General features: G+C 34.8%; 1 protein-coding gene across 9 annotated transcripts in view; it reads right to left on the bottom strand.

Annotated features, from left to right (window-relative positions):
* CEP128 (centrosomal protein 128) overlaps positions 1-16,713 on the bottom strand; it is a 476,123-nt gene that overhangs the window by 260,048 nt on the left and 199,362 nt on the right. For all 9 annotated transcript variants that reach the window (XM_074392897.1, XM_074392891.1, XM_074392894.1 and 6 more), the window contains one exon: positions 11,532-11,724. In XM_074392897.1, coding sequence (XP_074248998.1) covers positions 11,532-11,724 — 193 coding nt within the window. The remainder of the gene's footprint in view (positions 1-11,531; positions 11,725-16,713) is intronic.

Genomic DNA, 16,713 nt, shown 5'->3' with positions numbered 1-16,713 from the left:
TAGTTGTTATTACTGTTTAAAATAACAACTGAAAACACTATTGATTACACTGCTTACGGAAAGATCTATATAATACATGCCTCTTGAATTTAGTTTTCTAATAAGTTTGCTTCTCCCAAGGAGTTTCTGTGCTCCATTTAGGATAAGAACCATGTAACCTATCAGGTATTCCTCCCAGATGTCGGAAAACTGAGAGCGAAATAAAGTCATAAACCAAAACAACTCCTTCTAGGTGCCTAGGATACTATTTCTCTGTTTCTTTATTTTCTTCCTGTGATTCTATTTTTAGATTTCCATTTATGTTCATTTTAACACTATAGTACAAATCAAATTAAAACAATAAAATTGGAAAATATGACTATATATGACCAAAGGCTTTACAACAGTCTAAGCCAATAAGGACTTTCTGCATTTCAAGTTGACTCATAATCCTAGTAACTTCTTTGAATTTTCATGATATATTTGAAGAAAGTATATCAAATATATATACATAGGCATAAGGAAATTATACACATTTTGAAAATACCACATTTCACACATTTCAAGATCTATCTCAGTACATTTCAAGGTTAATTTAATAGATTGAAAGTAATTTATATATATTCCTAATTTTCTGACAAATGTCTAAAGATGGGAACACATTTCCAAAGAGGGCCAAGCAGGCTGGAAAATTTATTGATATACAGGGAACAAGTAGCAGAGAAACTATTACAAATCTCTAATTTCATTATTTTATTGGTATATTAGTTTTCCATAGATCCATTAACAAATTCCCACAAACTCAGTGCCTTAAAATGATGCAAATTTACTATGTTACAATTCTGTAGGTCAGAAGTTCAATACAGGTCTTACTAGGCTAAATTAAGTGTTAGCAAGACTACTTTCCTTTCTGAAGGCTCTAGGGAAGAATCTATTTCCTTGTCTTTTTCAGTATCTAGAAGCTGCTCATATCCCTTGGTTCATGGTCTCCCTCTTTCATCTTCAATAAGCAATCTCCAGTTGAGTATTTCTCATATTGAATCCTTCTCTGCTTCCCTCTTTCACTTTTAAGGACCATGTGATCACATTGGGCAGCAGGTAATATAGGATAAGCTCATATCTAGAACCTTAATTTATTCACAGGTATAAAATCCCTTTGTCACATAAGGTAACATATTCACAGGTTCTGGAGATGACTAGGTTGTGGACATCTTTTGGCAGGGGAGGGAGGGAATAGGCAGGCATTACTATAATTTTGTACACAACATTGTAGAAAAGACAGATAGCACTCATCGCAACATACCACCAAAGCAGAGATTCTCTCCCAGAAATTCATTTTGTAATAACAGATAGTCGAACTATACAGAATTTCCATCTGCATTTGTTTTAAGGTAGCTCTAATACAAGCTTAAAAGAAACAAAACACAGCAAATATGTGCTTTGAATTTAATGAAAGCTACTTAGTAACCTAAACGCTCACATCAAATCTATTTTAGCACAGGCAGCGTTGTCTTATTCATCTCCCTAAGTGTGCTCATGATTCAGGTTTAAGGAAGAACAGCTTTGCTGAACTATGAAAGAGCAGAACTTCACACAAAAAATCTACAAGATGGTGAAACGAGAAAATGTAAGGATTCACATAATATATTTAACATTTCCGAATTTTCCAGAATATATTTCAGAATTCTCTCTCTCCTTCGCTTTCTCTCTCTCTCTCTTTTTCTTTCCCCAATGTTTTGGAGGAGGAAAAATATAAACTTTAAATATTTAAACTCCCCAATCAATACTGGCCTGTTGCCAACTGCCAACTGAATATATTACTGGAAATGTTGAAAATCTTTATCTCTAAAATTTAGTTCATCTGGTAGAATTTTGTTACCAATTTTAGGCCCATTACACAAGAGTGAAAAGAGGGAGAATTCAGAGACATTTACAGTTAACTAAAGAAGAATGAATAACTTTCCATTGTCCATTTACTGACTAAAGACATTAATGTTGATTTTGCATTCAATCAAAGTTGACACCTGCACAGATCTGTATATCAGCAGCCCTAGGCAGATCATTAATTTAATTCTAGTCCTAGGAATACTTAGCCCTGCAGTTTAATTTCAATCCCTGCTGAATTAGGCTGGATTTCAGTTATTAACGGAAGACATATGAGAGACAAAATTACTGTAATGAGATATCTATAAGCAGAAGAGACTAAGAATAAAACATACTTTTTAAAAATTTTTGATTTGACTCTAATAGTGGGCATAATTTTTAAAAAACAATTATAAAGAGAGCAAGAAACCAGAAGAAGGGGTAAGTTCACGTTAAATAACTGATGAGTTTCAATATGTTCTCAATTTATCAATTAAAATAATTGTTATTTTAATTATCTCTAATGATTTACACCATTGAACTTCTGAACAAGCTGGTCACAATGTAAAAATAAGATGCTAAGGCCAGGTGCACTGGTTCATGCCTGTAATGCCAGTGACTCAGGAAAACAAGGTCTAGGATGATTTGATTCCAGAATTTGAGACTAGCCTGGGTCATATAGCAAGACCTCATCTCTATAAAAAATTTAAAAATACAAACATTATCCAGGCCTATGGCATGGATCTGTAATCCCAGATTCTCAGGAGTCTAAGACCGGAGGACTGCTTGAGTCCCAGAGGTCAAGGCTGCAGTGAGCCATGAGGTTGCCACTGCACTCCAGCGTGGGAGACAGAACGAGACCACATCTCAATCAATCAATCAGATGCTAAATCCAATTTTTAAAAATTAACCAGAGTCCAAATAAATTAATGATATTACATTTAGAAATCATCCCCTAAATTACTTCAGAATGTTTAAATTGTTTTAAATGTTTAATGTTTCAATGTTTCAATGTTTAAATAAATTCCGTATTCTATTCCAATACGGAATAGAAAAAATTGCTTCTCCCTGTTTTTGGACTAAAGCACACTTCTATGAGTATCATGATTGTAAATTATTTCTTCCATAAGACAAATCTGAGAAACCGTGTGAAATGATTTGCAGAATATGTAGTAGATGGATGTGTGACAGGGTAACTAGAAAAATAAACCAATATATAAACAATGTACAACCACAACATAAAGTATGCAATCCTGTCTAAACTACATATTAGAAAAGATGTCTACAGTTCGACAATTGCCCCGTTATTTCTGTCTCACAAGTAAATCATAAGAAATTACCCTCTGTTCAACAATTAACCACCATCTGTAGAACTAGCATAGAAATTCAGAGGATGAACAGGGAAAAGCAGAAGCTGAAAAGTTTCTCAGAGCACTGGGAATGATGAATCTAAAGGAATATTCCATTAAAAAGTTGAGAACACCGTTGATAGATAAAGATAAAACAGGTAGAAGTGAATTTTTTGATGCGCAGAATGTTTTTTAGAGTCAACTTCTTAAACAGTGCAGCAATTTTACAGTACTGAAAGAAAAAAATCTAAGTCATACATTAGTCTCCCCACTTATACACAGTTTCAATTTGGTTTCAATCACTGGCTGTCAACTGCAGTCAGAAAATAGGTAAGTATAGTATAATAAGACACCTAGCGACAGAGAGAGAGATCACATTCACATAACTTTTACTATACTATACTGTTATAATTGTTGTTTTATTATTAATTATTGTTAATGTTTTATTGTTTCTAATTTATAAATTAAGCTTTATCATAGGTATGTATGTATAAGAAAAAACGGTGCATGTAGCGTTTGGTACTACCTGCAGCTTCAGGCATCCACTAGAGCAGGCATCCCCAAACTTTTTACACAGGGGGCCAGTTCACTGTCCCTCAGACCGTTGGAGGGCCGCCACATACTGTGCTCCTCTCACTGACCACCAATGAAAGAGGTGCCCCTTCCTGAAGTGCGGCGGGGGGGCCGGATAAATGGCCTCGGGGGGCCGCATGCGGCCCGCAGGCTGTAGTTTGGGGACGCCCGCACTAGAGTGCTTGAGAACACATCCCCACACATAAAGGGAATCTGCTGCATCTCTTAATATAGTAAAATAACTCACGCTTACAGCCATGTATACAGCCAGAATAATCAGTGTATAGTGTGCCAGATTCGTCACTAATGTGGTTCTAATGCTTTGGATATCCATCACATGACAAGCTTTGTGCTTTGGAAGCATCTTGCCAAAAACACAGATTTGGCAATCTGGCTTAGAACAACAATCCTAAGACTTCTACCAACACATGCCACGCCAAAGTTTCACATTGCACATCTGGTGGCTAATTCTCATACCTTCTCTCCTTTTCTCCAAATATCATCCTTTCTTTGAGAATATACAAGGAATAGGGAGATAATGTATCTTTCCTCTACTGCTTATTTCTAGTCTATGTATATGTTTACCCTTTCTGTGAGCTTATATAAGCCAAGATCAATTAGACCCAATTACAGATGCTGAGAAACTAACAGTCAAAATAAGAAAACCACTACAAAAAGTGTTGTGATACGTGAATCTGCCCAATATACCAGGGTCTTCAAAATACTAAAAGGATCTTGAAAAAAGAAATCCCAGACTTTTGGCCTTATTCCAAGATTCACTTCTCTACCTTTATTTTTGCCCTTATCCACTCCTATCTTCTGGAATCCTGCTAAACTTCCACCTGTTCAGCCTAACCCCTTAACAACCCCTTCCACTCAACATTTATAATCAGGCTCAAGCTTTTCTATGGTCAGTAGTACATAGAGAATTATACTCTAAAAGTTATAGTCATTCTACTCTTAATGACTGAGATTATTTAAAACACATGCAAAGTTTTAATTTTTTTTATATTTAGGTATTTTGAATTTTTTTCACGTATTATACAGAGAGTTAAATCATAGTACAAAATATGGTTAGAATTAATACTAGCAATGTTATTGTGTCCCTAAATGAATCAGGAAGCTCTTAGAGAATACTGTCATTAAATGGATAAAATATAAATCCTTTAAATATTGCTACTGCAAAATGTAATACATAACTGAAATATTAGAAAAGACAAATACTGTTACCAAATTCCAGAGTGTCATAAACAACACGTAAATCACTCTAATCAAATTACTGAATCAACTTCTGCCAAATATTTGCTGATTTGTATTTTGGTTCTGCAAAGTTTAATCAGTATCCAAGTAAATTTCAAAACAGGGAAAAATAAAAAAATTGGGCCAATGACAAGATATAATCTCTGCCTTTCTAAATCTAAACTTTGGAGAAAAAACTTTGCTTTCTTTAGAAACAGTAATTTTTTTCACTAAATATTAATATCGTGGCACCCCTGTTAACTGTGTTCCTCTAGTGTTCTTTCATTAATTCAATAATTTCATTAATTCACTCATTCATTCAGTTATGCAACAATATTTGACATGTCTACTGTGTACCAGGCTCTCTCTAGGCACTGGAGATAGAGCATTCGGCAAAACATTAACAAATCGCTGTCTTCACAGAAACTCTATGCAAGGTGATACATATAACAAAACACATTTCTCAATTGTGTGCCTGTCAAAAATTCACTGAGGCAAGAAATAAGGTATCTTTGGGCCAGGACAGGCCACACCCATAACCATTACTAGGGTGAAATTTAAAACTGGTGAAACGTATGCATACAAATACGTACACATATATACAGAGAGAGATTCATCTCTATATCTATATGTAGAGAGAGAAATGATGCCTATTTCTTTCACTTCCTGCTTCTTGGCTAAGACACAGGTGCTAACTAAAAACAATCTGGCCATTAGTTCCCTGCTACAAAGGCATTATTTTATGAAGAGGTGGAAGACCATTTTCTTTCTTTGATGTCCCTTTACCTGTAGCACTTTCACTTTTATAACTATTCAGATAAGATAATTCCCTAACAAAGAAATTTTGACAATGACTTATTTCACTCTTAGATGTGCATTCTAACAAATGACACATGACAGTAAGGGACAGATTCAGGAAGCCTTGGTACAATACACGCTGCTGGAAATGACTACTTTCTATACATTGTACTTACAGCATGAGGGCAGTGAGGAATTGGTGAAAATCCCATCCACCTAATACAACAAAGCCAAAAGAGTATAGTATCTACTCCAAACTGGAAATAATAAGTAAATCAAATTTCATCTTTAAGGTCAAGGAATTTCAGGCCATCTTAATTTCTAATTATTCCAAGAAGGAAAGCTATGTACATATAATAGTCAAAAGCACAACCACACAGTGCCTAGAAAGCAAGATCAGTCACTTGTTGAAAAAAGAGTCACCACTTCGGTTTCAGGAATAAATAAGAAAATTATTTTCTATATTTGTTCATATTCACTAGTATTTTGTATAGCAAGAATACAACTATACTACAGAAATGCCCCTCCTACTGAAAGCTTTTGAAAAATTCCTTGCAACTTACACATAAATCTCAGGTTTTAGTAAACCTGATACTTGCAACATATTCTTACATTATAACTAAGTCTTCCCAGCTGAAGTTTACACTTCTTTACTCGTCTTTGTTGCCCCTTATAACAATGAAGAATTTCTCAGTGAATAGTTACTAAACTTCTAAGAGCTTCCTGACATTAACCTTTTAATCAATTTTCTCTCCTACAGGAATTTCCAAATTCCAAATTTCCAGACTTACAGGCCCAAAATACCCAGAAAGTGTATGACAACTTGAATCTGTGACTATAACAGCACTCAGTGGCAGAAACGCCTTGTCCCAGGGCACAGGTAACCTGGGAAGAGTCACTTACTATGACACTAAATCACACAAATCAACTGTGAGATGGCATTAATTCTAGCAAATAGAAAGTTTATCTGTCATATTTCATTTATAGATAGGTTAACTTATTTCTACTTAATAGATAAGTTTTTAAGACAGCAAAGAGAAGCAAATATAAATTTGTATAAACAATTTAACTTTGATGTGTCAGAAATATCTAAACTTAATCACTTGTTTTGCTACCTTTTACCTTCTCTATGTGTACCATTGTAAAAAAAATAATAATAATAAAGTTTAAATCACTACGCAGATAAATTCTGCAGAAAATCTTCCTCCTCTTTTCCTTATGGAAATGCTGCTTCATTTTTAATATCCAAATAAAATGACATGTCCCATAAAAATGTCCCCACAGGGACCCCAGCAGAAGTAATCAAAACTCTTTTTACCAAGAACATGTTGCTTTTACTTCTAGTAATTAACTTGTTTATAAGTCCTCAACTTTAACAGCATTAGCTTGGTGGCAGATTAAAGTGTTCATTATGTCCGAATCCACCAAGCAGTATTAATACAATGCTTTTCACACACCATGCAAAAGATTAACATATCTCTTGTGACAAAAGTTTGGGCCTTTATAATACTTTTTGTTTTTGTTTTTGTTTTTTACATTTTTGATGTTAAGAATTAGGTAAAAAAAAATATATACCCTTCCTTTCTCCTACCAAATCAACTACTTCCTGACTTTGCTCTTTCTCACAATGGCAAAACCATTGAGACCTTTGATTCCCCTGTGAGTCCTCTCTCTTCCTTCTGTGTGTGTTGTGGACCTTGAGCTGGTCCTCCACAACATCTTTTGCATTTGGTGCCTGTTTTCCAATTCCACTATCAAGGTCCTTTTTCAGTCCCGCTTTTCCTTTCGTAGAGAACATATCAATGGGCCTCTAACTGGACACATTCCCATAGTCAATACTAAGAATTTAACAACAGAGTTCCAAAATATATGCAGCAAAAGAAAAAGAAAAAAGAAAAAAAGAAAAAGAAAATGAGCAAAAAAGTGACAGTGATATTTAAATGTTTAATGAAAAAATTCATAGTGAAACAATATGGCATATGACCTTTATAAAACATTTCATAATAAATGCAGAACATAGTTTATTTTCCAAGTGCATATGTAAAATTCATAGATAGAACAGATTTGGGGCCATAAATGAGTCTCAGTAAATTTCAAAGAATCAAAATCATGGAGAGAACATTCTATGACTACAAGGACATTAGGTTAGAAACCCATAATAAAATATATCTAGAAAACGCTCTACATATTTGGAAATTAAGCAGTACACACACACACACACACACACACACACACACACACACATACACACGGGTCAAAGAACAAATCAAAGAGAAATATTTTTGAATTCATATTAAGTAATAATGAAAACATAGCAAAATTTGTGGAATGTACTTAACGTATTACTAAAATAAAAATGTATGACTTTGAATGCCTATTTAGGAAAGAAAGGTAAAATAAAGACTCCAACTTAAGAAGCAAGAAAAAGAGTAAATAATATACAAAGCAAGTTAAAGGAAAAAAACACAAATAACAGCAGAGACAAATAAAATACAAAAGACAAACAGAAAAATATTAAAAATCTGAAAGTTGTTTCTTTGAAAATAATAGTAAAATAAAGCCCTCAGTAAGACTTACAAAAAACGGAAGAGAAAAAACAAATTACCAATACTAGGAATACAATAGAAAGCATCAATACAGATCTTCAAAAATTAAAAGAATTAAAAAGGGGGATATTATGAGAAATTATATGCAAATAAATTCAACAACTTAGATGAAATTGACAAAATACCCTGAAAAGCACACATTCATAAAATTGGCTCAAGAAAAACTAGAAATTCTGAATGGCCCTATATTTATTAAAGAATTTGAATTTGAAATTAAAAATCTTCCCCAAATGAAAACCACCAACCCAGGTGGCTTCACTGACAAATTCTACCACATATTTTAAAAGAAACTTTACCCAAATGCTTCCAAAATATAAAAGGAAAAGATCAAACTAGCTTATCTGATGAGGTGACTATTAGAATAACGTGTAAGTCAGATAAACACACAATAAAAAGCTACAGACCAACATTCCTTATGAACAGAGATGCAAAGATTCTTAACGAACAATTAATAAACCAAATCCAGCCACATGTAAATGAGCCACATGTAAATCAACCACTTAAGCCAAGAAACAAGAAAAAAGGAAGAAGCAAAAATGTCTTCATTTACAGATAATGTGATCATGTTTGAATAAAATACTAAATGCTAAGGAACCACCACCACCAACAACAAAAAGCTACTAGAACTAATAAATGGTCTTAGAAATGTTGCAAAAACAGTTGGTTAATACACCAAAAAATCAATTATATGCCTATGTACCAAAAATAAATGCTAAAATTTAGAACTTTAAAATGCCATTTATTATAGCATTAGAAATCAAGAAACAAATCTTTAAAGAGAGCACCGTTTGCTGAAAACTACAAAATATTTAGGAGAAAAGTAAAGATGACCTAAATAAATGGATAGATCCAGGTTCATGGATTAGACGACTCATTACTAAGATGTTCTTTCACCTCAAATTAATGTACACATCTCACACTATCCTATCAAAACACCAGTATGTTCTTTCTAAAAAACTGACAAGCTGATTCGAAACTGTAAAAGGAATTAAAATGCTCTATGGATAAAAAGTGAGAAAAAATTAACATTAAATTTAAAAAATAGATATAAAAGCAATCACCTTGAGAGATTATGAACATTAGAGTCTTACCTTCTAAAGCATTCTGGGAACCATTCAAGACCCTTAAATAATAAAACTAAAATATTATTTGCCCTTTTTTTTTGAGAGGATGTCTTGCTGTGATATTGAGGCTGGAGTGCAGTGGCTTTTCATAGGCACAGTCATAGCACACTGCTGCCTTAAACTCCAAACTCTGTTTTTTTTGGTTTGGTTTTGGTTTGGTTTTTTGAGTCTCACTCTGTCACCCAGGATAGAATGCAGTGGCGCAGTCTTGGCTCACTGCAACCTCCACCTCCCAGGTTCAAGCAATTTTCCTCCCTCAGCCTCCTGAGTATCTGGGATTACAGGTGCCTGTCACCATACCTGGCTAATTTTTGTATTTTTAGTAGAGACTGTTTCACCATCTTGGCCAGATCGGTCTCGAACTCCTGATCTCGTGATCCACCTGCCTTGGCCTCCCAAAGTGCTAGGTTTACATGCATGAGCCACCGTGCTGGGTCTACCCAAACTCCTATTCTTAATCTATTCTTCTGTCTCAGCCTCTGAATTAATTATTTGCACTTATTTTTTAAAGAAGTCTCACTCTGTTTCTCCCACGCTGGAGTGCTGTGGCGTGATCTCAGCTCACTGAAACCTCTGCCTCCAGGGTTCGAGCTGTTCTTCTGCCTCAGTCTCCTGAGTAGCTGGGATTAAGGCACCCACCACATCTGGCTAAGTTTTTGTATATTTAGTAGAGATGAGGTCTCACCATATTGGCCAGGCTGGTCTCAAGCTCCTAACCTCAGGTGATCCACCTGCTTCAGCCTTAATTATTTGCCTTTTTAAAACACAATTTCTCATGAATGTAAATAAAGTTTCTCCAGAGCTTAAGTGACATGTATTATAACAACAGATTAAATGCAGAAGCAAATTTGAGAATGTGACTTGTCTTCTTTTAAGCCAGCAATTTAAAAAATATCGGCTTTGAAATTAAAATTTTTGGCAAAAATGCAATATATCGCCACTCTTCTGTTTTTTGACTTGGAAAATAATTTTCATTAATTTCTTTGTTAACATATAATGAATATTTTTAAATTCTCAGTTTCAATTTTTAATACGGTAAATATTGATACAGATAATGCACATTAATAAAAGCTCTTTGGGGCCTCAAAAACTTGAAAGCAAAGTGGTCCTGTTACTAAAAACTTGAGAATCACTACAGTACAAGAACAATTTCTAAGTAGTACATGTGGGAAAATAATTCAGATTACTAAAAGGAAAACCAAAAAAATATATTTTAGAAAGGATTACTAAATGTTAATACTTAGATTTTCTTAATGAGACACACTATTAAGCCTCAGTTCTTAAAAAAATTCACCATTAAAGCAATAGACTAAGGCCAACACAACAAAAGATACACATAGAATTGTTTTCTACTTTTTCCCATAATGAAGCATCCTCAGTATAACAGAAATGAAAGCAGTTCTCCAAGTCTCATGTCCAATTTTAAAGTTAGATTCTGCCCATACATTAAGCCCTGTTTTCGTTTTCCCAAACTCTCCTTCCCTTACTCTACTGTTTCAACCACGCTGATTACAACCTTCTATAATATTATATAATTTACTTATTTCTAACATTTGTTTTATGTCTCCACCCCATAAGCTAAGTAAGATGAGGGAGGTTTGTTTTGTTTTTTCCTGCTTTATTCACTGATATATTCTCTGTACCTAGAATGGTGCATACTTGAAAATAGGCACAAAATATTTATTGAATGATCTAAGGAGTATTTTACTGAAGTAAATGTAAACTTCAGCATTTTACTAGGACAGAAGCAGTATGTCTTATCAATTAATTCCTGCACACAGCCAGTAAATGCAAGCATCATATACTCAGGAGGAATGCTGTGGCTGAAGAGTTTTCTCTTCTAGTCCCAGAAATGATGAAAGATAAGAAGACAAAGACAAGAAAAGGAGATGGGCTTGGACACAGTCCAAACTGGATGCAGTGGAGGTAGGTTTTTTCCAATCCTAGGATTAGGATTCCATAGATATAAACAAAGAAAAACGAAAGAACAACTAACACACCTCTCTTCTCCCGATGTATTTCATCCAGAAGCTGCTCCTGCCTTTCTATCTGTTGAAACAGACACTGCAGCTCAGATTCCTTGTTTTCAGTCAAATTCCTGAGTTGTTGTCTGCAGAGCGTCAGCTGGTGTCGCAGATTTTTCTCTCTGTTTTCTCTTTCTTTCAGTTCCTCACAGAGCCACTGAAGTTTAGTCTAAAAAATGACATTTATATCTAATGGTTAAAGAAATCCAGAAAAGAGTAGCATTTCAAAACATGAGGAAAAAAATGAGTAACATCATAATTTGAACAAATATAGATAATTACCAAATTTTTGCAAAATATTTAAATACTCGTGTTTAATTTGCATAACAGTTTATATCAATTAAAAGTTGGTTCAGAAATTAAGCCATAATATTCATAGATTTTTATAAAATATTTGGGGTCATCTTTAGAAAGACTAAGTTTGACCTATTAAACTTTCAATAATATTATAGGTAATCCTCTGATTTGATACATAGGGCAGTCTAGCATAGGAATTTAAAAATCAAATACATCCCAGAATAGACTAGAATAGAACTACAGACTTTTTATAGAAGATTACTTCAGAAATTTTAAAAGTTAAAATTCCTAGCATGACTTCTGAAAATGCTTTATCGCATTGATCTAGCTAATTAGGTAGGAGGAGAGATTCCTTATCAACTAGAAGATACAGAGTTAATGTTTATGGTTCTAAAACACAAGGAAAGTGAATTCGGGCAACTCTTCTTCACAGACTCTAATCTCACCTATCTTTTTCTTTCTCTCTCTTTTTTTTTCTTTTTCTTTTTCTTTTTTTTTTTTTTTTTTGAGATATAATCTGACTTTGTTGCCCAGGATGGAGCTCAGTGGCAGGATTTTGGCTTGCTGTAGCCTTGAACTCCTGGGCTCAAGCAATCCTCCTGATCAGCCTCCTCAGTAGCTGGAACTACAGGTGTCCACCACCATGTCTGGCTATTTTTTGTATTTTTTGTAGAATTGGGGTTTTGCCATGTTGCCCAGGCTGGTTTCAAACTCCTAAGCTCAAGAAATCCACCCATCTCAGCCTTCCAAAGTGCTGGGATTACTGGCATGAGTGACCACACCCAGCCCTCATCTAACTTTAGTATTCAGGTATTTAGAACAAGAATAGGAAAATAAGTATTTATTTCCCCTTCAGTATAGCAAGATTTCAGTCAAGTCTCAGGATGTTCCTAAGTCAGGCTACCCTCCAATTTCTAGCTGATTTTAAACAATCTAGACAGTCTTCATCCCATTAAGAAGCAAAATGAGGGGCCGGGCGCAGTGGCTCAAGCCTGTAATCCCAGCACTTTGGGAGGCCGAGGCGGGTGGATCACGAGGTCAAGAGATGGAGACCATCCCGGTCAACATGGTGAAACCCCGTCTCTACTAAAAATACAAAAATAATTAGCTGGGCATGGTGGCACGTGCCTGTAATCCCAGCTACTCGGGAGGCTGAGGCAGGAGAATTGCCTGAGCCCAGAAGGCGGAGGTTGCGGTGAGCCGAGATCGCGCCATTGCACTCCAGCCTGGGTAACAAGAGTGAAACTCCGTCTCAAAAAAAAAAAAAGAAGAAGAAGAAGAAGCAAAATGAGAGAAGCAGGAGATGAGATGAAAAACTCTGGCTAAGGGATAGTTTTTCTGAGTAGCACTCATCCATAAGCAGGAAGTTTTTAGGCCTCTAGAAGTCTATGAGCTCCTTAGGACAATCCATAATCTATTAGAAGAGGCTGTGATCAAATAGCTTAGCCTATGATTAAGTGCAACTGGGATATGGCCCATAGACTAGGGCTCCACCCATACACCAACTTTCAAACACCCAGCAGCAAAGAAGAAATACAGCCCCTTCGGTCAGAAGGCCTGTCTAACAGACAGTGCCTCTGCGACATAGATCAGAAATCACTGAAACGCAAGCAGTGTATTTTATGTGAAATGTACTGTCTTAAGGAAAATCATGCCTTTGAACATAAAACCTGTATCATAATTATTAATATAAACTCTCATCAAAAACAAAAGGGAGCCATAACAGTTCCTCTCCTGGAATGATGGTATATAGAGTTTTGCGGAACTGGTCCCTAGTGAAATAACTGTAAGTGCTAAAAGTAATTTTTTAAAAATTAACATTTCTAAATATTGTCCTATGGCCATACAGCAAATGAAGAAACATTTATTCAATAAACTCTATTTAACCTCATTAAAGTGGCATTTGAGACATAACTGACTCCCTCCTTCCTACCCTCAGTGTGACAAAAGCTCCACTCCTCATTCCAGAAAAACTCTGCCAAGAAAACAGGGTTTTTTCTTTCTCCAGTTCACAGTCAAGGTACATGATAGCATGCTGGATGAGCAGATCATCAGGATTTTTCAGACTTGCAGCTCTGATTTGCAGAGGCTAAATTGCCAGCAAGTGCAGCAAGATGTTGAGAATCCCTTGCTCCCACAATGTCTGATAGGATGGTTACTCTACCCCAGGCACAGCAGGCTGAGAATACTGGAGTCTCAACTACCATTTCTCCAGGCCACTTATAATAAAGCTGTACTTATGAATATGCCTGATGAATACAGATCTTTGAAAATCCTCGACAAAATACTAGCAAACAGAATCCAGCAACCTATAAAATGAACAACATGATTGATATGGTTTGGCTTTGTGTCTCCACCCAAATATCACGTCGAATTGTAATTTCCAATGTTGAGGGAGGTATCCAGTAGGAAGTGACTGGATCATGGGGGCAGTTTCCCCCTTGCTGTTCTCATGATTGTGAGTGAGTTCTCAGGACACCTGGTGGTTTAAAGGTGTGTAGCAAACCCCCTTTGCTCTCTCTCTCTTGTCTCCATGTGAAGATAAGATGTGTCTGCTTCCCATTCACCCTTCCACCAGGATTGTAAGTTTCCTGAAGCCTCCCCAGCCAAGCTTCCTGCACAGCCTATAGAACTGTTGCGTCAATAAAATCTCTTTTCTTTATAAGTTACCCAGTCTCAGGTAGTTCTTTACAGTAGTGTGAGAACAAACTAATATAATGATCCAGTGGAAGTTATCCCAAGAATGCAAGGTTTAAGATAGGAAAATTGTTAATGTACTATACCATATTAATAGAATTAGGAACAAATGCCATATGATTATATCAACAAATACAGAAAAAGCATATAATAATATTAAACTTTCCTTCATAATAAAGACACTCAAAAAACTACAAATAGAAAAAACTGCTTAATACGATTTTTAAAATATCTATGGAAAACCCACAGCCATTATCATACTTAACAGTAAAAGTCTGAATGCTTTTGCTCTAAGATCAGAAACAAGAAAAGGATATCAGCTCTCACCACTTCTATCAAGGGTTAAGAAAAGGCAATTATACAAAAAAAAAAAAAAGGAAATAAAAATAGCTAGATTGAAAAGGAAGAAGTGAACATATCTCTATTTGCAAGTACCAGGCTTATGTACAGGAAAATCCTAGTCATTCCATTTAAAAACTCTATTAGAACTAATGAAAGAGTCCAGCATATTGCAATATGTAAAATCAATACAAAAATTAATTATATTTCTATATGTTAATATTTGTAATGAGTAGGCCAAAAATAATATTAAGAAGATAATCATATTTACAATAGCATCAAAAAATAAAATATTTAGTTACAAACATAAAACTGCAAAACTTATACTCTAAAAACTACAAAATGTAGCCAGGTGTGGTGGCTCACGCCTGTAATCCAAGCATTTTGGAGGCCAAGGCAGGTGGATCACCTGAGGTCAGGAGTTCAAGACTAGCCTGACCAACATGGTGAAACCCCATTTTAGAAAAAAAAAAAAAAAAAAAAAAAACTACAAAATGCTTTTTATAAAACTGAAGACTAAGTGGGAAGATATCCTATTTACATGAACAAAAGAGAATATTATTAAGATAGCAATACACCCCACATGTATTGCTATCAGGATCCCTTTCAGAATCCCATCTGGCTATTTTAAAGAAATTGATGAGTTGATCCTATGTTTCATACGGACAAGCAAGGGAATGAAAATAGCCCAAAAAATATTAAATAATATATTTTAATTATTTAATTATTATTTAAATATTATTTAATATTTAATATTTAATATTTAATATATTAAATAATATGTTCTGGAAAAGAACATAGTTGGAGGATTCATGCTTACCCATTCCAAAGCTTACTACAAAGCTACAGTAATCAAGATGGTGTGGTATTGGCAAAAGGACAGATATGCAGATTGATGAAACAGAATTGGAAGTCTAGAAATAAACTCATATATAAATGTCAATTGATTTTCAACCACAGTGCCAAAACAATTTAATGTGGGAAAGAATAGTCTTAAAACAAATGGTGCTAGGACAACTAAATACACAAATGCAAAAGAATTAGTTTATACCCCTGTTCATACCATATATAAAAACTAACCCAAAAAAGATCACAGATCTAAATGTTAAGAGCTGAAACTATAAGATTATTAAAAGAAAACACAGGCATAAATCATTGTGACCTTGGCTTGGCAATGGACTAGAAGTTCTAGTCCATTAGTGGTGGACTAGAACTGGTGGTTGGATTTGTAGGTATTAGCTAATGGGTCCTGATTTTCTACTTGAGGTGATGAAAGTATTGTAAAATCCAGTGTGGTAATGACTGCACAGTTCTGTAGATATACTAAGAGGCATTAAATTGTGCATTCTAAAAGGATGAATTGTATGATATATGAAGTATACCTAAATTAAGCTGTTATTTAAAAAAAAAAAAACGAAGGGTAGAGAGTAAGTCAAGACAGAAAAACAAAGCTAAAATTATACCTTTATGAATAAATGAGACCTGGCTTTAGTACCTGCTATGCAATCTCTAGGTCTCTGTCTTGTTTGGATGTCATTGGCTAAACATAGGAAGTTCCCAAATTAAATTGGGCTATGTACTTCCAATTATGATTGCAGAAATTTAACAAAGCATACTTTACTTCTCAATATTCCCTTTGAAACATCCATGCAAATACAAAACAATAAAAAGCTTCCATAAGACAGAAAAACAGGAAACAAGGTCAACTCTTTGCCAGATAAAATAAGTACTTTCTATTGTAACTTGCTGTTGAAACATTAAGGAAGAATACAGGAAAAATATGAGATCGTATACCACCATCCCACTATGACAATGAAGGCAGCAA

Source organism: Saimiri boliviensis, chromosome 2, assembly GCF_048565385.1.
Source record: "Saimiri boliviensis isolate mSaiBol1 chromosome 2, mSaiBol1.pri, whole genome shotgun sequence".
NCBI lineage: Eukaryota > Metazoa > Chordata > Mammalia > Primates > Cebidae > Saimiri > Saimiri boliviensis.
The sequence above is the reverse complement of the archived record's forward strand: the minus strand, read 5'-3'. Positions and strand labels throughout refer to the sequence as shown.